Source organism: Rhinoraja longicauda, chromosome 10 (assembly GCF_053455715.1).
Source record: "Rhinoraja longicauda isolate Sanriku21f chromosome 10, sRhiLon1.1, whole genome shotgun sequence".
Lineage (NCBI taxonomy): Eukaryota > Metazoa > Chordata > Chondrichthyes > Rajiformes > Arhynchobatidae > Rhinoraja > Rhinoraja longicauda.
Window position 1 is genome coordinate 61,105,386 of NC_135962.1, and position 19,540 is coordinate 61,124,925.

Consider the following 19,540-nt stretch of genomic DNA (forward strand, 5'->3'; position numbering starts at 1 on the left):
GAGATGGCAGGACCGTGGGGTGGGGAGTAAGTTTAGAGATACAGCACGGAAACAGGCCAATTTACAGAGAGCCAATTACCCTGCAAACCGACACGACCTTGCAATGTTGGAAAAAACTGGAGCACCCGGACAAAACGTACGGAATAGTGAAAGGCTTGGCATAGAGTGGATGTGGAAAGGATGTTTCCACTAGTTGGAAAGTCTAGGACTCAGAATTAAAGGACGTTCTTTTAGGAAGTAGATGAGGAATTTCTTTATTCAGACAGTGATGAATCTGTAGAATTCTTTGCCACAGAAGGCTGTGGAAACAAAGTCAGTGGATATATTTAAGGCAGAGATAGATACATTTTTGATTAGTATGGATGTCAAAGGTTTACGAGGTGAAGGCAGGAGAATGGGGTTAGGAGGGAGAGATAAATCAGCCATGATTGAATGGTGGATTAGACTTGATGGGCCGAATGGCCGAATTCTACTATCATCTTATGATCTCTACCTGCTGCCCCACTGAGCTGCCCATTTGGATAAATGGATATGCAGAAATGGAGAGATAAGAATCACGTGCAGGCAGTTGAGGTTAGTTTAACTTGGCATCATGTTCAGCATGGACACTGTGGGCTGATGGGCCTGTTGCTGTGCTGTGTTACATTCTCAGTGTATCGTCAGTGACCCCAGCGCCTGATGTCGGACCCACGTACCTCCGCTGATGATGCAAAGCTCCGTCACCCGCGGGCGGCACAACCTCCCTGCCGGTCTCGGGCCCCAGGGACGGGCCCTGTCCCACTGGCGCCAACACTTCCACCTCCAGGGGCCCAGGCAGCTCCTGACCCCAGCGCTCTCGAGGCACCAGATCCCTCCACACTTCTGGAGCCTGAACCTCTGACCAAGGGCCAGAGACTTGCCCTGTGATGTCCACCCGCTCTCTGCTCCAATCCGCATCCATCGGGAGTGGTGGCGTCTCCTCTGTTCCCACCAGCGTACAGCGTTGATGCCACTCCCTCGGCTCGTGCTCCTCGCTCCTCTCCACTGAGTGGATCTGGGTACAGGCAGGGAGAGAGACACCAGGCCGTGAACATAGGCAGCTTCCCCGCCCCACCACAGTGATGCAACAGCCAAGAAAGCACAACAACCCCTCCACTTCCTCAGGGGACTAGGGACCCTAGAAAGCACACTGTCAGGTTGCATCAATTTGCTTTGGGAACAGCTCTGCCCAAGACCGCAGGAAATTGTAGTTGTGTATGTAGCCCAGTCTGGATCTTGGACTGGATGGCTCACAAACAAAGCTTTTCACTGCATCTCAGTACACATGACAACAATAAGCATCACAAGGCACTGTTGCCTTCGCCTGTCTGATAATATTCTTCTTCCAATGGCAGGCGATGCAACCTCAGGGGGACTGTGACTGATTCCTGCTTCTGTTTCAAAGGCAGATTGACCCCCACCCTCACCACCTTGCAGTCTCTGCGCCACCCCCTGGGATGCCCCGATGGGAAAGGTGCAACAGAAATGCCTTTTTTTTCGATTGTTTGAATTGTTTGGAAAATACAGTGTATAAGCAGACCCTTCGGCCTACCGCGTCCATGCCGACCATCAATCGCTCGTTCACACTAGTTCTGTTATCCCACTTTTATATCCACCTCTAACATATAATGGGCAATTTAAAGAAGCCAATTAACATCTTGGGGAAACCAAAAGAAACTCACACGGTCACAAGAACGTGCAAACTCCACACAGGCAGCACCCAATGTTAGGATTGAACCTGCGTCTCTAGCGCTGTGAGGCAGCGCCTCTACCTGCTGCATCACCATACCTCTCATTGTTTAGTTCAGTTTAATTTAGTTTATTGTCATTTGTACAGTAAAAAGCTTTTGTTGCGTGCTATCCAGTCAGCTGAAAGACAATACATGATTACAATCATGCCATCCACAGTGTACAGATAGAGGATAAAGGGAATAATGTTTAGGGCAAGATAAATTCCAATAAAGTCTGATTAAAGATCGTCTGAAGGTCTCCAGTGAGGTAGATAGTAGGTCAGGACTGCACTCAGTTGCTTGATAACAGCTGGGAAGAAACTGCCCGTCCATCATTGTCCCAGTAACCCCTATGTGGGTGTGGGGATTGTGCATCAGGACAACTTTCAACATAGTTCAGCACCAGCGATCCCTGGGTCTGGTCAGACCGATGTATATCAGCATGCCTCTGCTCTGCGGTTTGACTGTGAGGAAGGGATGGAGCGCAGGCCATGTTTCCAGCTGCCGTTACCTGTGGAAATTCATCTGCTGTGGGAGTCACCTCCTCGTCGTCACTGTCCCACAGCTCCTCCTGCTCATCCTCGCTGGCCATGGGAAGCTGCTCACCTCTGACCCCCATGTCCACGCCAACATGCCCGTCCTGTGAACGCAGAGGAGTTGTAAGTATCTGACCGACAAGCCCAGTAGATCAGCAGAGGTCCTGCACAATCCCCGACCATCACCCTCACACCCACCCTGGACTCACCGTCCACACAGGAAGCATCTGATTACAGTAGCCCAGTCCATCTTACACACCACTCGCCCAACCATCAACTCCGTCTACACTTCACACTGTCTCAGGAAAGCAACCAACATAATCAAAGACTATGACGGCATGGTGGCGCAGTGGTAGAGCTACTGCCTTGCAGTGAAGGCAGTGCCGGAGACCTGGGTTCGATCCTGACTACGGGTGCTGTCTGTACGGAGTTTGTACGTTCTCCCCGTGACCTGCGTGGGTTTTCTCCGAGATCTTCGGTTTCCTCCCACACTCCAAAGACATACAGCTGTGTAGGTTAATTGGCTTGATAAATATTTTTAAAAGGTTGTCCCTATTGGGTGTAGGATAGTGTTAGTGTGCGAGGATCGCTGGTCAGCGCAGACCCGGTGGGCCGAAAAGGCCTGTTTCCCTGCTGTATCTCTAAACTAAAACTAAATTTGTCCTGCCCCGATCATTTCTGCACCCTGTTCCCGTCTGGCAGAAGGTACAGAAGCCTGAAAACGCGCACCACCAGACTCAGGATCAGCATCTTCCACTCTGTTATCAGATTTCTGAACGGTGCTTTCATAAGCTAGGGCAGTAGTTTCCAAACGGTGAGCCTCGGCAGTGGCGTGCCGTGAAGCCATTCTGTGCGTGCCACACATTTCTTTTATATCACATCAGGTCTGTTTCCAGTGATCGAGTCCCAATGGGAGGGATCCAGTCCCAGGAGACGGGATCCAGATCTAGGAGCCGGGATGGAGGCACAGCAGCAGCTCAAAGCCAGAGTCAGAGGCAAGAGGGCGAAGCGGGAATCCTGACCACAGGAAGCTGCAGGTGCTGCAGTAGAACATGGCCCCAGAGTAACGTCTGTCCTCCCCTGCATGGTCTACAGCCGCTACACCCTCAGTGTCAGGGTTAGTGTCAGAGTCAGCCCACATCTCACTGTCCCCCTCATTCTCTACCCCCTCACTCTCTACCCCCCATCACTCTCTCCCCCTCATTCTCTCCACCCCCTCACTCTCCACCCCCTCACTCTCCACCCCTTCACTCTCTCCCCTCTTACTCTCTACCCCCTCTCTCTACCCTGTCTCTCACTTCTCACTCTCTACCCCCTTACTCTCTGCCCTCACTCTCTCCCCTAACTCACTGCCATCTCACTCTCCGCCCCCTCACTCTCAACCCCTCAGCTCTACCCCCTCATTCTCCCCTCTCACTCTCTCCCCCCATATTCTCCCCCCTCTCATTCTCTGCCCCCTCACTCTCTTGTCCCTCACTCTCTCCCCTCTCTATCTCTCCCCTCTCACCCCTCACTCTCTCCCACTTCACCATCTACCCCCTCACTCTCTGCCCCCTCATTGTCCGTCCTCTCAGTCTCTCCCCTCAAACTCTCCGCCCCCTCACTCTATGCCCTCTCACTCTCTGCTCTCTCACTCTCAGATACAATAGTGGTGTTTAAGAGGTTTTTAGATAGTCCAGTGGATATGCAAGGAATGGAGGGATATGGATTAGTTTAATTTGGCATAACAGAGGGGAAGAAGCTGTTTCTGAGTCTGTTGGTGCGCGCTTTCAAGTTTCTGCACCTTCTGCCGGACGGGAGCGGAGAGAAGAGATGACGGGGGTGGGATCAGTCTTTGAATATGTTGGCTGCTTTTCCGAGGCAGTGTGAAGTGTAGATGGAGTCAATGGTCTGTGTGATTGACTGGGCTACATCCACAACTCTTTGCAATGTCTTGTGGTCAGGGTGAATGGGCCGGGACACTGGTCAAGTGACAGATCTCCGAGCCTCACCTGCTCCTCCGTGTGTTCCACGGTTCCGGGAGTCTGTAGTACCCGGGGGTCGACCTCTGCCATGGGCTCGCTGCGTCGTTCTGCACTGGAGCCGCTGGATTCCACCGCTGCCTCTCGCTGGGCAGATGGAGCCTCCCCGTCTCCCTGCCAGCAACAGAGCATTAGAAACAGGCCATTCAGCCCTACACGCCTGCTGTGCCACTGGGTCACATCACGTACTTCATTGGGACTTTAGAGGGATAGTATAGAGGGATATGAGCACATTTACTGGTGCCCACCCCTAATGCCCATTCCATACAGATGCCCCCCATTCAACCTCTCCCCCACATCGTGCCCCTTCCTACCTCAGGCTCAGTCTCCGACGCCCCATCGCTCTCGGAGCCCCCGGCTCCCCGCTGTGCCGTGACGTGCCGCAGCCAGTCCTCAATCCCACCGCTCTCCCCTGGCACCTCCTCCCTCTCCCCCGGCAGCTGGTCCAAGCCTCTGTGTCTCTGCTTCATCTCCGGTACCCAGCTGTGGAGAGAAGGCAGAGGGGTGAGATGGCAGGACCGTGGGGTGGGGAGTAAGTTTAGAGATACAGCACGGAAACAGGCCAATTTACAGAGAGGCAATTACCCTGCAAACTGACACGACCTTGCAATGTTTCCACTAGTGGGAAAGTCTAGGACTCAGAATTAAAGGACGTTCTTTTAGGAAGAAGTTGAGGAGGAATTTCTTTATTCAGACAGTGATGAATCTGTAGAATTCTTTGCCACAGAAGGCTGTGGAGACAAAGTCAGTGGATATATTTAAGGCAGAGATAGATAAATTCTTGATTAGTATGGATGTCAAAGGTTTACGAGGTGAAGGCAGGAGAATAGAGTTAGGAGGGTGAGATAAATCAGCCATGATTGAATGGCGGATTAGACTTGATGGGCCGAATGGCCGAATTCTACTCCTATCATCTTATGATCTTATGATCTCTACCTGCTGCCCCACTGAGCTGCCCATTTGGATGGATAGATAAATGGATATGCAGAAATGGAGAGATAAGAATCACGTGCAGGCAGTTGAGGTTAGTTTAACTTGGCATCATGTTCAGCATGGACACTGTGGGCTGATGGGCCTGTTGCTGTGCTGTGTTACATTCTCAGTGTATCGTCAGTGACCCCAGCGCCTGATGTCGGACCCACGTACCTCCGTTGATGTTGCAAAGCTTCGTCACCCGCATGCGGCACAACCTCCCTGCCGGTCTCGGGCCCCAGGGACGGGCCCTGTCCCACTGGCGCCAACACTTCCACCTCCAGGGGCCCAGGCAGCTCCTGACCCCAGCGCTCTCGAGGCACCAGATCCCTCCACACTTCTGGAGCCTGAACCTCTGACCAAGGGCCAGAGACTTGCCCTGTGATGTCCACCCGCTCTCTGCTCCACTCCGCATCCATCGGGAGTGGTGGCGTCTCCTCTGTTCCCACCAGCGTACAGCGTTGCTGCCACTCCCTCGGCTCGTGCTCCTCGCTCCTCTCCACTGAGTGGATCTGGGTACAGGCAGGGAGAGAGACACCAGGCCGTGAACACAGGCAGCTTCCCCGCCCCACCACAGTGATGCAACAGCCAAGAAAGCACAACAACCCCTCCACTTCCTCAGTGGACTAGGGACCCTAGAAAGCACACTGTCAGGTTGCATCAATTTGCTTTGGGAACAGCTCTGCCCAAGACCGCAGGAAATTGTAGTTGTGTATGTAGCCCAGTCTGGATCTTGAACTGGATGGCTCACAAACAAAGCTTTTCACTGCATCTCAGTACACTTGACAACAATAAGCATCACAAGTCACTGTTGCCTTTGCCTGTCTGATAATATTCTTCTTCCAAAGGCAGGCGATGCAACCTCAGGGGGACTGTGACCGATTCCTGCTTCTGTTTCAAAGGCAGTTTGACCCCCACCCTCACCACCTTGCAGTCTCTGGGTCACCCCCTGGGATGCCCTGATGGGAAAGGTGCAACAGAAATGTCTTTTTTTTCGATTGTTTGGAAAACACAGTGTATAAGCAGACCCTTCGGGAGACCGGGGTTCAATTCCCCGACGGAGAACCACCCCGGAGTCCGCAACTCTGTGTGTGCTTTTAGAAACTTGTCCGAGGTATCTCTAATAAAGTAATAGGTAAAGACTGTGCCGTTTCTGATTATTGTCATCCAACTGACTGCGAATGCGAAGTCGAACTCGACACTACCGCGTCCACGCCGACCATCAATCGCCCGTTCACACTAATTCTATTATCGCACTTTTATATCCACCTCTAACATATAATGGGCAATTTACAGAGGCCAATTAACATCTTGGGGATGTGAGGGGAAACCAAAAGAAACTCACACGGTCACAAGAACGTGCAAACTCCACACAGGCAGTACCCAATGTTAGAATTGAACCTGTGTCTCTAGCGCTGTGAGGCAGCCGTTACCTGCGGAAATTCCTCTGCTGTGGGAGTCACCTCCTCGTCGTCACTGTCCCACAGCTCCTCCTGCTCATCCTCGCTGGCCATGGGAAGCTGCTCACCTCTGACCCCCATGTCCACGCCAACATGCCCGTCCTGTGAACGCAGAGGAGGTGTAAGTATCTGACCGACAAGCCCAGTAGATCAGCAGAGGTCTGCACAATCCCCGACCATCACCCTCACACCCACCCTGGACTCACCGTCCACACAGGAAGCATCTGATTACAGTAGCCCAGTCCATCTTACACACCACACGCCCAACCATCAACTCCGTCTACACTTCACACTGTCTCAGGAAAGCAACCAACATAATCAAAGACTTGTCCCACCCCGGTCATTCTTTCTCCCTGTTCCCGCCGACAGAAGGTACAGAAGCCTGAAAACCCGCACCACCAGACTCAGGATCAGCATCTTCCCCTCTGTTATCAGATTTCTGAACGGTGCTTTCATAAGCTAGGCAGTAGTTTCCAAACGGTGAGCCTCGGCAGTGGCGTGCCGTGAAGCCATTCTGTGCGTGCCACACATTTCTTTTATATCAAATAAGTTCTGTTTCCAGTGATCGAGTCCCAATGGGAGGGATCCAGTCCCAGGAGCCGGGATCCCGATCCAGGAGTCAGGATGGAAACACAGCAGCAGCTCAAAGCCAGAGTCAGAGGCAAGAGGGCGAAGCGGGAATCCTGACCACAGGAAGCTGCAGGTGCTGCAGTAGAACATGGCCCCAGAGTAAGGTCTGTCCTCCCCTGCATGGTCTACAGCCGCTACACCCTCAGTGTCAGGGTTAGTGTCAGAGTCAGCCCACATCTCACTGTCCCCCTCACTCTCTACACCCTCACTCCCTACCCCCTCCTCCCTCTCTACCCCTCACTCTCTACACCCCCTCACACCCTACCCCCTCACTCTCAATACCTCCTCACTCTCTATCCCCCTCAATCTCTACCCCCTCAATGTCTACCCCCCCCTCACTCTCTACACCCCCTCACTCTCTACACCCTCACTCTCTACCCCCACACTTTCCACCTCCTCACTCTCTACTCCCCCTCTCTACACCCCCTCACTCTCTACACCCCTTCACTCTCTACCCCCTCACTCTCTACCCCCACATTTTCTACCCACACTCACACCCTACCCCCCTCACTCTACCCCCCCCTCATTCTCTACACCCCTCTCACTCTCACTTCTGCCCCCTCACTCTCTCCTCTGACCCTCCGCCCCCTCTCTCCGCCCCCTCACTCTCCGCCCCCTCACTCTCCGCCCCCTCACTCTCCGCCCCCTCACTCTCCGCCCCCTCACTCTGTACCCTTTCACTCTCTACCCCCCTCACTCTCTGCCCCCTCACTCTCTACACCCCTCTCACTCTCTCCTCTCACTCTCCGCCCCCTCACTCTCCGCCCCCTCACTCTGTACACCCTTTCACTCTCTACCCCCTCACTCTCTGCCCCCTCACTCTCTACACCCTCTCACTCTCTCCTCCTCTCACTTCCGCCCCCTCACTCTCTCCTCTGACCCTCCGCCCTCTCTCTCCGCCCTCTCACTCTCTCCCCTCTCACGCTCTCCCCCCTCACTCTCTGCCCCTCATTCTCCCTCACTCTCTGCCCCACCCTCCTCCCTCTCCGCCCCCTCACTCTGTACACCCCTCACTCTCTACACCCCTTCACTCTCTACCCCCTCACTCTCTACCCCCACATTTTCTTCCCACCTCACACTCTACCCCCCACCTCCCCCCCTCACTCTACCCCTCACTCTCTACACCCCTCTCACTCTCTCTCACTTTCCGCCCCTCACTCTCTCCCTCTGACCCTCCGCCCCCTTACTCTCCGCCCTCTCACTCTCTCCCTCTCACGCTCTCCCCTCTCACTCTCTCCCTCCACTCTCTGCCCCCTGTATGGCCAACAGATGCTCCACTTAGTGTCAGTCCCCCCTCTCCCTTCTCCTTTCCTCTCACTGACCCTTTCCCTCTCCCTCGCACTATCCCTCTTTTCCCCACACTTCTCACGCACTGCCCCCATTCCCCCCTCCCTCTCCGCTCATCTCTACTCGCACTCACAGCTCAGTATTTCACTTTAGCTTCTCACTCCCCCCACTCTCCCCCTCACTCACACCTCCACCTCGCACTCTCTCCCCTTCACCCTCCCCACCCCCCCCCCCCCCACTTTCCTCACCCACCCTTCTCTCCCCCTCACCCTCCCCCTCACTCTCCCCTCACTCTCCCCTCACTCTCCCCCTCACTCTCCCCCTCACCCTCCCCCTCACTCTCCCCCTCACCCTCCCCCTCACTCTCCCCTCCTCACTCCCCCCTCCCCTTACCCCCCCCCCTCACTCTCCCCCTCACTCTCCCCCTCACTCTCCCCCTCACTCTCCCCCTCACCCTCCCCCTCACCCTCCCCCTCACTCTCCCCCTCTCACTCTCCCCCTCACTCTCCCCCTCACCCTCCCCCTCACCCTCCCCCTCACCCTCCCCCTCACTCTCCCCCCTCACTCTCCCCCTCACTCTCCCCTCACTCTCCCCTCACTCTCCCCCTCACTCTCCCCCTCACTCTCCCCCTCACTCTCCCCCTCACTCTCCCCCTCACTCTCCCCCTATCTCAACGTCGGGCGGCGGCGGTCCCCCATTGGGCGGCGGTGCGGCTGCGCGGAGACGGCCAATCAGACGCGGCCTGTGGCAGCGCGGGCCCGGGCTGTCCGTTCCCCCGCCAATGGGCGTCGAGCTGTTGCCCCCGCGCCCCGCCCCCCCCCCTCCGCCCAGCACACCCGCCCGCGGGAGAGAGAGGAGAGAGAGAGAGGGAGGGGGACGGGGAGAGGAGGGGGAGGGGAGGGGAGAGAGGGGGACGGGGAGAGGGAGGGGGAGGGGAGAGAGGGGGACGGGGAGAGGGAGGGGGAGGGGGAGAGAGGGGGAGGGGGAGAGAGGGGGACGGGGAGAGAGGGGGAGAGAGGGGGAGGGGGAGAGAGGGGAGGGGGAGGGGGAGAGAGGGGGACGGGGAGAGGGAGGGGGAGAGAGGGGGAGGGGGAGGGGAGAGAGGGAGAGAGAGAGAGGGAGGGGGAGAGGGAGGGGGAGGGGAGGGGGAGGGGGAGAGGGAGGGGAGAGGGGAGGGGAGAGGGAGGGGGAGAGAGGGGGAGGGGAGAGAGGGGGAGGGGGAGAGAGGGGGAGGGGAAGAGGGGAGGGGGGAGGGGGAGAGGGAAAGGGGGGGGAGGAGTGAAGGAGAGGGGGTAAGTGAGGGGGGGGGGGGGGAGTGAAGGGTGGTGGTGAGTGAAACCAGATGGGAAAGAAAGAGTGAGGAGGAGGGAGGGGATATGAGCAGGAGTCCCAGCCTGTTCAAACTCTGGCTATATATAACTCACGCCTGCAAGCCCAGATAACATCCTGGTGAATCTCTTCTGCACCTTTTCCAAATTAATGACATCCTTCCTGTCATTGGCGACCAGAACTGCACTCAGTGCTCCAAGTGTGGTCTCACTAACAGTTTGTACAACTATTCATGATGGCCCCACGTTTGTACTCAATAACCTTCCTGATGAAAGTAGGCATGCCAAATGCCTTATTTAACCACCCAGTGCACCTGACTTACGAGTCATAGAGTTGGGAAACAGGACCTTCAGCTCAAGTGGCCCATGCTGACCACCGTCCCCCATCTATGTGAGGAGGTTGCAGGGCGACTTGGACAGGTTGAGTGAGTGGGCAGATGCAGTATAATGTAGATAAATGTGAGGTTATCCACTTTGGCAGCAAAAATAAGGAGGCAGATTATTATCTCAATGGTGTCAGATTAGGTAAAGGGGAAGTGCAACGAGACCTTGGTGTCCTTGTACACCAGTCACTGAAAGTAAATGTGCAGGTACAGCAGGCAGTGAAGAAAGCTTCCTTCTCTCCCGAGATGCTGCCTGACCTGCTGAGTTACTCCAGCATTTTGTTAATAAAGCTAAAGGCATGTTGACCTTCATAACGAGAGGATTTGAGTACAGGAGCAAAGAAGTCCTGCAGTTGTGTAGGGCCCTGGTGAGACCACATCTGGAGTATTGTGTGCAGTTTTGGTCTCCTAATTTGAGGAAGGACGTCCTTGCTATTGAGGCAGTGCAGCGTAGGTTCATGAGGTTAATCCCTGGATGGAGGACTGTCATATGAGGAAAGATTGAAAAGACGAGGCTTGCATTCACTGGAGTTTAGAAGGATGAGAGGGGATCGTATAGAGACGTATAAAATTATAAAAGGACTAGACAAGCTAGATGCAGGAAAATGTTTCCCAATATTGGGGGAACCCAGAACCAGGGGCCACAGAATAAAGGGGGGGGCATTTAAAACTGAGGTGAGAAGAAACTTTTTCACCCAGAGAGTTGTGAATTTGTGGAATTCTCTGCCACGGAGGGCAGTGGAGGCCAAATCACTGGATTAATTTAAAAGAGAGTTAGATAGAGCTCTAGGAACTAGTGGAATCAAGGGATATGGGGAGAAGGCAGGCTTCTGATTATAGACAGGCGGGTTACTGATTGTGGATGATCAGCCATGATCACAATGAATGGCGGTGCTGGTTTGAAGAGCCAAATGGCCTCCTCCTGCACCTATTTTTTATGTTTTTTATACTACCGCTATCCAGTGTCTGTGACTGATGGACCTTACCTGCTGCCCCTCACCCCGAGGGTGGTCTGCCCACCCTGACTCCCCAGGGTGGTCTCGGGACCCTGTGCCATGTCTCCACCCTGGTCCAGCTGGTCGCTCACCAGTTGTCTCCAGTGGTGTTTCATCTGCTCCAGATCCCCCCTGGCGGCCGACTCCATCACCTAATACAGGAGAGGATAGGTCAAATATCAGGGCTTCCCCCGCCCTGTCTTGTATAGATGTAGCCCTGTCCGTTACACAGACCCAGACTCCCCACCATCGTCCCCATCTACACTTCTGGCTGCCTCGGAAACCAGCTGACATAATCAAAGACTTGTCCCACCCCAGTCATTCCTTCTATTCCCCGCTCCCGTTGGGCAGAAGCTTAAAAGCGCGCACCACCAGACTCAGGAACAGGTTCTTCCCCGCTGTTATCTGGCTTCTGAATGGTTCTTCTACAAGTTAAGGTGCAGGTTTTCAACAAAATCTTCCAGCTTACCTCACTGTGGCTGTTGCACTTTCTTTCTCGGCACTTTCTCTGTAACTGTATAGTCTACACTCTGGTATTTTTCTCCTTGCACTACCTGTTGTAATTGTGTACGGCTTGATTGTGCTCATGTATGGCGTAGAACATGCAACAGTACAGCACAAGATCAGGCCCTTCAGCTCACAGCATCTGTGCCATTAGGGCCCTTGCACGTAGGTCATAAGGTCAAAGGCACGGAGTCGCTCAAGCATTCTGGAGGACAAGCAAGCCTCCGGTATACACTCGTCATACACGCAACACGTACGTTCTTACCTGGAAATACCGTCAAAATGGTATGTTTTTGTGCTGCCTGTTCTGCTGAATTAATCCAGCATTTTGTCCACCTTCAATTTAAACCAGCATCTGCACTTCTTTCCTACACATTTTGGCTGTTCCACTGCAAAATCTCCTCAGGTATGTCTACTTTGAAGAAGTTCTCCACCTCTCTCTGACAAGAGTTCAGCAACATCCTCTCTCACTGCTCCCACCCTGTGATTCCGATGTATTATTTTGTCAGGCCAAAACTTGGGCCATCCTTTTCTCCTTAACTTCTTCTAGCCTGGCCACACTCCCTGTCTCCATTATCTTCCAATTCCAGCATTTAAGTGAGCTGATCTAAATCCTCCACTACTGGTATCCATAACCTTAAAGGCTTTGCAGGAATATCTTTTGAAATCTAACCAGAGCCACTGCAATTGGTCTCCTGTGTGCCAAAGCAAGAAAAAGAATTGTAAAATATGTAAGCTCTTTTTCATTAAACCCTAAGGAAAGACAAGGGCTTGTATACACTGGAATTTAGAAGGATGAGGGGGGATCTTATTGAAACATATAAGATAATTAGGGGATTGGACACATTAGAGGCAGATAACATGTTCCCAATGTTGGGGGAGTCCAGAACAAGGGGCCACAGTTTGAGAATAAGGGGTAGGCCATTTAGAACGGAGATGAGGAAGAACTTTTTCAGTCAGAGGGTGGTGAAGGTGTGGAATTATCTGCCTCAGAAGGCAGTGGAGGCCAGTTCGTTGGATGCTTTCAAGAGAGAGCTGGATAGAGCTCTTAAGGATAGCGGAGTGAGGGGGTATGGGGAGAAGGCAGGAACGGGGTACTGATTGATAGTGATCAGCCATGATCGCATTGAATGGCGGTGCTGGCTCGAAGGGCTGAATGGCCTACTCCTGCACCTATTGTCTATTGTCTATTGTCTATTGACACAAAGTGCTGGAGTAACTCAGCAGGTCAGGCAGCAAACCGGGAGAACATGGACTGGTGATGTTTTGAACCGTTACCTTCAGATCAGTCTGAAGAAGGGTTCCAACCCGAAATGTCGCCTATCCACGATGCTACCTGATCTGCTAAATTATTCTGGCATACGTGTCTTTCCCTGGTATAAACCAGCATCTGCAGTTCCTTGTTATTACAAGCCGCAAGGAACAGTGATTTGTGAGTTCTGCAGTATCTGACATCATCTGTCATCAAAAGAGCTTCTTAAACTTAAATATCTTCTTCACCATACAAAGAGGTCCCAAAGAACGCTACGGCAAATGGCACAAAGGAACACAAGGACAAATTAGTCCATCCAATCAATGAGTAAGGGTAGGGAGAATGTAGGAAAGACGTTGCTGGGGGTTATGGAGAAAATACCAGAGCTTAGAACCAGAGCAGAGAGAACCATATTCCATAAGTCATTTCCAGAAAGGTGGAAACAAAATAGAAAAAATGAATAAAAATAGGTCTGCTTCACAAGGAGAGAAATATTGAGGAATATATCCTGTCTATTTTCAGCTATGAGATTAATTATTTACTTTGATACGAAGAATTAAAACAAACAAAGATTTATTTAGAAAAATGTTAACATTCTGCTAAATATCACTGTAAAGAGTTACAAGAGTGCTGACGCATAAATCATAGAAAATTAAAATGCTGTATGTCAAACGGGGTTTTGGCCTTTATTTCCAAAAGGCAAAAGAACAAAAACAGAATTTGAAACAAAAAATAAAGAATAGTGAGAACACTCAGCAGTCAAGTAGCATTTCATAGAATCATAGAGGAATATAGCACCAAACAGGCCCTTTGGCCCATCATGTCCTGCCGATCATCAACAACCTAGCTATGTTAATCTCATCTACACTACTTCATTTATAGTCTTTTATGCCTTGGCAATTCAAATGTTGATCCAGCCCTGTCTAATGTCTGTCTCTCTGACAATGACCAACATTGTATCCTCCATGGGAGTCAGGCCCTGCAGGAAAGTCTCTCCCATTTTCATTAGTTCTTGCTAGTAATTGCAGAAACTTGTCTTCTGCAAGAATGAGGAAGTGTTGTGGAATTATACTGGGGTGGTGAGATTGACATGGTTAAACAGGCAGTGTATGCATGTTGTGGTATGTAGCGTGAGGTTTGCATCTGTACTAAGTTTAAGGTGATGAAATTAAGCAGCCTAATGTGATTAAGCAATGTAATAGACAATAGGTGCAGGAGTAGGCCATTCAGCCCTTCGAGCCAGCACCGCCATTCAATGTGATCATGGCTGATCATTCTCAATCAGTACCCCGTTCCTGCCTTCTCCCCATACCCCCTGACTCCGCTATCCTTAAGAGCTCTATCTAGCTCTCTCTTGAATGCATTCAGAGAATTGGCCTCCACTGCCTTCTGAGGCATAGAATTCCACAGATTCACAACTCTCTGACTGAAAACGTTTTTCCTCATCTCCGTTCTAATGGCCTACCCCTTATTCTTAAACTGTGGCCCCTGGTTCTGGACTCCCCCAACATTGGGAACATGTTTCCTGCCTCTAACGTGTCCAACCCCTTAATAATCTTATACGTTTCGATAACGTATAACGTAATTATGTGGTGCCATTCATAAAGATTTTGGGTTGGGACTGAGGTGTTGCAGGTTTAGTGGCGATTTTGGCTTCAGAGTCTCTGGCAGAAATCTGGTAAAAACCTGCGACAATTCAACCGCTGCAGGGACCGAAGACGGTGCCACTGTACTGGCAGCCATAGTAAGTGCTTGCCTCTAGTACACCGCTTGTCCTCCAGAAGGCGTTGCGTGGCAGCATTACGGGTCAGCGGCCGTGACCTCGCCTGCCGTGCGAGGGCCCTATTCACAATCCTCTGAAACACCACTATTGTATTGGCCTCCCCTGGCTGTACGGTCCTGGCACCCACTGTGTACATGAGTCGCTCTGCACATCTCCTTTAAACTTTGCCTGGATAAATTGCCAGGTGTGATTTGACTGGATAGCACACAATCAACCTTTTTCACGGTAGCTCAGTACACGCGACAATAATAAACCAATCCCAATGCTTTCGTCTTACCCGCCACCCCAGCATGTGGCCAAACCACAGACTGACCCTCACCACCTCCAACTCATTAGAAAACAAGTGCAAAGTCCACACCATCTCTCCCACCGTCGCCCACATCCCCCAGTTACCCTGCTCCTCTTCCTCCGTGCACTCATCTCCCATTTCCTTTTCAATTTCCCTCCACGTTCCCTTACATCCACATCTGCTCTTACATTTTGTAAAATCATCGAGTCGTACAGCACGGAAACAGGTCCTTCGGCCAACTCGTCAATGCTGCCCCATCTACACTAGTTTGTCCCATATCCCTCTCAGCCTTTCCGACACATGGACTTCTGGGCAGAGACAGTGCCGCCCCAAAGACCACTCTTTCTTCTCCCCGCCTCTCCCTCTCACTGCCCCTCTAGGAGTGAGTATAAGAAAATAACTGCAGATGCTGGTACAAATCGAAGGTATTTATTCACAAAATGCTGGAGTAACTCAGCAGGTCAGGCAGCATCTCGGGAGAGAAGGAATGGGTGACGTTTCGGGTCGAGACCCTTCTTCAGACTGATGTCAGGGGGGAGGGACAAAGGAAGGTCCCCTTCCTTTCTAGGAGTGAGTGGTCTGCCGTCCTTACCTGCAACTCCAGCGGCACCTCCTCCCACTCCAGCAGCTCCTGAATCCTACCGCCTTCTCATGGAAGCTCCAGATCTGCTGTTCTTGGCCATGGATCTGGTCCTGGAGGGAGAGGGACATCAACAGGTCAGCAGGCCAGTCAACGGTCAAGATGAAAGGGTTAATTGTCAACAGTAGAGAATCACAAATCAAGGGTCAACGGGAAAAAGGTCAGGAGACAAGAGGTAACGGTCAAGTATTTAATGTCATAGGTACTGACAGAACAATGAGATTCTTACTTGATGCAGTTTGACAAGCCCATAAACATAATCACACACATAAATATATAACAATTAATAATGCAATAAATTAATAATCGTAATAATAGGTGACCATAATAGTCCAAAACTGAAGTCCGTGGTGCAACCAAAGACAGTCCACAGAAGATCACAGTGGCTGAAGTTAGTGTCGTGCAATGTTCAAGAGCCTGATGGTTGATGGGAGAAGCTGTTCTTGAACGTGGAGGTCATGGTTTTCAGACTCCTGTACCTTCTTCCCGATGGTCGCAGTGAGATGAGAGCGTGGCCAGGGTGGTGTGGGTCTCTGATGAAGCTGGCTGCCTTTTTGAGGCAGCGGCTCCTGTAGATCCCTTCGATGATGGGGATGTCTGTACCTGTGATGGACCGGGCAGTGTCCACCCAATCTGTAATCTCCTTCATTCAGAAGATCATAAGCCATAGGAGCAGAATTAGGCTCATCCTGTCTGCTCCACCACTCGATCATGCTGATCAAGCCCGCTCAACCCCATTCCCATGCTTTCTCCCCATAACCCCTGAGACCCATACTGGATTTGCAGAGAATGGAGGATATGTATAACATGCAGACAGATAACAGGTAGTTTTAGCATCATGTTTGGCACAGACATTGTGGGCTGAACAGCCTGTTCTTGTGCTTAGTTTAGTTTAGAGATACAGCGCGGAAACAGGCCTTTCGGCCTTTCGGTCACCGGGTCCGCGCCGACCAGCGATCCCCGCACACTAACACTATCCTACACACACTAGGGACAAATTTACATTTACCAAACCAATTAATCTACACACCTGTACGTCTTTGGAGTGTGGAGGAAACCGAAGATCTCGGAGAAAACCCACGCAGGTCACGGGGAGAACGTACAAACTCCGTACAGACAGCACCCGTAGTCGGGATTGAACCCGGGTCTCTGGCGCTGCATTCACTGTAAGGTAGCAACTCTACTGCCGCGCCAGCGTGCCGTTCGTATGTTTCAACACTGTTCAGTCCACAGTTAGAGCACTGTGCCAGTTCTCTCCACCCTGCAGGAAGACTGTCACTGAACTTGAGTCCAAGGTGGCAGAGGAGTGTGATGACTCTTTGCGTGCTGGTCCAAGCGGATCCAATTACACCTCTACTTCCTCGTTCTACTCTTTTAAATCTCAATTCTACACACCTTCAATTCTAAAACGGTCATTGTGCCTCTTGCACCTTTTTCCTCCACACTTTGCATGCTGGCGGCACGGTGGAGCAGCAGTAGAGTTCCTGCCTTTACAGTGAATGCAGCGCCGGAGACCCTTGTTCGATCCTGACTACGGGTGCTGCCTGTACGGAGTTTGTACGTTCTCCCTGTGACCTGCGTGGGTTTTCTCTGAGATCTTCGGTTTCCTCCCACACTCCAAAGACGTACAGGTTTGTAGGTTAATTGGCTTGGTGTATATGTAAAGATTGTCCCTAGTGGGTGTAGGATAGTGTTAGTGTGCAGGGATCGCTGGTCGGTGTGGAAGGGTCCGACTGAAAGGGTCTGTTCCACGCTGTATCTCTAAACTTTCTCTGTGACTTTAACACTATAACGTAAAACTACACTAATGCTGCACTCTGGCATTTTTCACTTTGCACCACCTGTTGTACTTGTATATGGCTTGAATGTACTCATGTGTGGTGTAATTTGACTGGATTTTCACTGTATCTCAGTACATGTGACAATCATAAACCAATATTGGTTGAATGTGCAAGAGGGGGTTTACAATGGAGTTGTAAGGATTGGAAGGTTGTGGTCATGAGGAAAGAGTGGATGGGTGGGGATGGGGACAGAGACCATGACCAACGAGGTGTGGTATTGTGTACAGAGGAGGATGCAAAGAGACCATGACCAACGAGGTGTGGTATTGTGTACAGAGGAGGATGCAAAGAGACCATGACCAACGAGGTGTGGTATTGTGTACAGAGGAGGATGCAAAGAGACCATGACCAACGAGGTGTGGTATTGTGTACAGAAGAGGATGCAAAGAGCTTTCATGAGGATAGGCACAAAATGTTGGGAGTAACTCAGCGGGACAGACAGCATCTCTGGAGTGAAGGAATGGGCGATGTTTTAGGTCAAGACCCTTCAGACCTGAATCGTCACCCATTCCTTCTCTCCATAAATGCTACCTGACCTGCTGAGTTACTCCAGCATTTTTGTGTCTATCTTCGATTTAAACCAGCATCTGCAATTCTTTCCTACAGGTTTCCTGAGGATGTGGATGGGCTGAGAGAGGGGAATAGCTGGCGTATGTAATCTATCCTGGGCCAATGTGAGTGATGTCATCCATTTATAGTCAATGCCCATCTAAGCTAGTCCCATTTGCCCACGTTTGGTCCATATCCCTCTAAACGTTTCCTATCTATGTACCTGTCCAAATGTCTTTTAAATGTTGTTATAGTGCCTGTCTCAACTACCTCCTATCATATCATATCATATATATACAGCCGGAAACAGGCCTTTTTCGGCCCACCAAGTCCGTGCCGCCCAGCGATCCCCGTACATTAACACCATCCTACACCCACTAGGGACAATTTTTACATTTACCCAGCCAATTAACCTACATACCTGTACGTCTTTGGAGTGTGGGAGGAAACCGAAGATCTCGGAGAAAACCCACGGAGAAAATCCTCTGGCAACTCGCTCCATACACCCACCACCCTCTGTTTGAAAAGATTGCCCTCAGGTTCCCATTAAATCTTGTCTCTCTCGCCTTAAACCTATGTCCTCTGGTTCTTGATTCCCCCGACCCATAACTGTTGTGCCAGGTTCAGTACAAACCACATCATGAAGTTCGCGGATGACACAACAGTGGTGGGCCTTATCCGGGACGACCATGAACTGGCTTACAGGGAGGAGGTGAAACAACTGGTGGACTGGGTCAACACGAGCAATCTGGTCCTGAATGTCGCCAAAACAAAGGAGATCATCGATGACTTCAGGGGAAACCGGCGCAGGCACACACCACTCAACATCAGTGACACCGCGGTGGAGGTAGTCAGTAACACTAAGTTCCTGGGGGTGCAGATCACAGACAGCCTGACCTGGTCCCTAAACACTGCATCTCTAGTCAAGAGAGCCCAGCAGCGTTTGCACTTTCTGTGCCGGATGAGAAGAGCACACCTCCCCCATCCCATCCTCACCACTTTCTACAGAGGCACCATAGAGAGCAGACTGACCAGCTGCATCTCTGTCTGGTCTGGGGACTGCAAAGCCTCAGACTGGAAGTCCGTGCAGAGAGTGGTGAGGACGGCTGAGAAAATCATCGGGACTTCACTGTCTTCCATCCAGGACATTGCACACAAACGCTGCTTGACCAAGGCCAACAACATCATTAAAGACCCCACCCATCTCCATCATGGACTGTTCACCCTGCTGCCCTCTGGTCAAAGGTACTGCAGCATACGGAGCACAACAGCCAGGTTCTGCAATAGCTTCTTCCCCAGAGCCATCAGACTCATGAATTCA

The 19,540-nt window shown here is 51.7% G+C and overlaps 2 protein-coding genes across 2 annotated transcripts in view; both read right to left on the reverse strand.

Annotated features, from left to right (window-relative positions):
* LOC144597539 (nesprin-2-like) overlaps positions 1–15,884 on the reverse strand; it is a 76,028-nt gene extending 60,144 nt beyond the window's left edge. The window contains exons 1-8 of the mRNA XM_078407018.1: positions 15,782–15,884; positions 11,353–11,513; positions 6,711–6,839; positions 5,452–5,789; positions 4,620–4,788; positions 4,276–4,419; positions 2,260–2,388; positions 696–1,033 (exon numbers count right to left, since the gene is read on the reverse strand). Of these exons, the coding sequence (XP_078263144.1) occupies positions 696–1,033; positions 2,260–2,388; positions 4,276–4,419; positions 4,620–4,788; positions 5,452–5,789; positions 6,711–6,818 (1,226 nt within the window). The 5' untranslated portion in view covers positions 6,819–6,839; positions 11,353–11,513; positions 15,782–15,884. The remainder of the gene's footprint in view (positions 1–695; positions 1,034–2,259; positions 2,389–4,275; positions 4,420–4,619; positions 4,789–5,451; positions 5,790–6,710; positions 6,840–11,352; positions 11,514–15,781) is intronic.
* Positions 7,197–19,540, reverse strand: part of LOC144597540 (uncharacterized) — a 36,148-nt gene continuing 23,804 nt past the window's right edge. The window contains exons 10-13 of the mRNA XM_078407020.1: positions 18,854–18,973; positions 15,832–15,882; positions 11,353–11,513; positions 7,197–7,443 (exon numbers count right to left, since the gene is read on the reverse strand). Coding sequence (XP_078263146.1) covers positions 7,197–7,443; positions 11,353–11,513; positions 15,832–15,882; positions 18,854–18,973 — 579 coding nt within the window. The remainder of the gene's footprint in view (positions 7,444–11,352; positions 11,514–15,831; positions 15,883–18,853; positions 18,974–19,540) is intronic.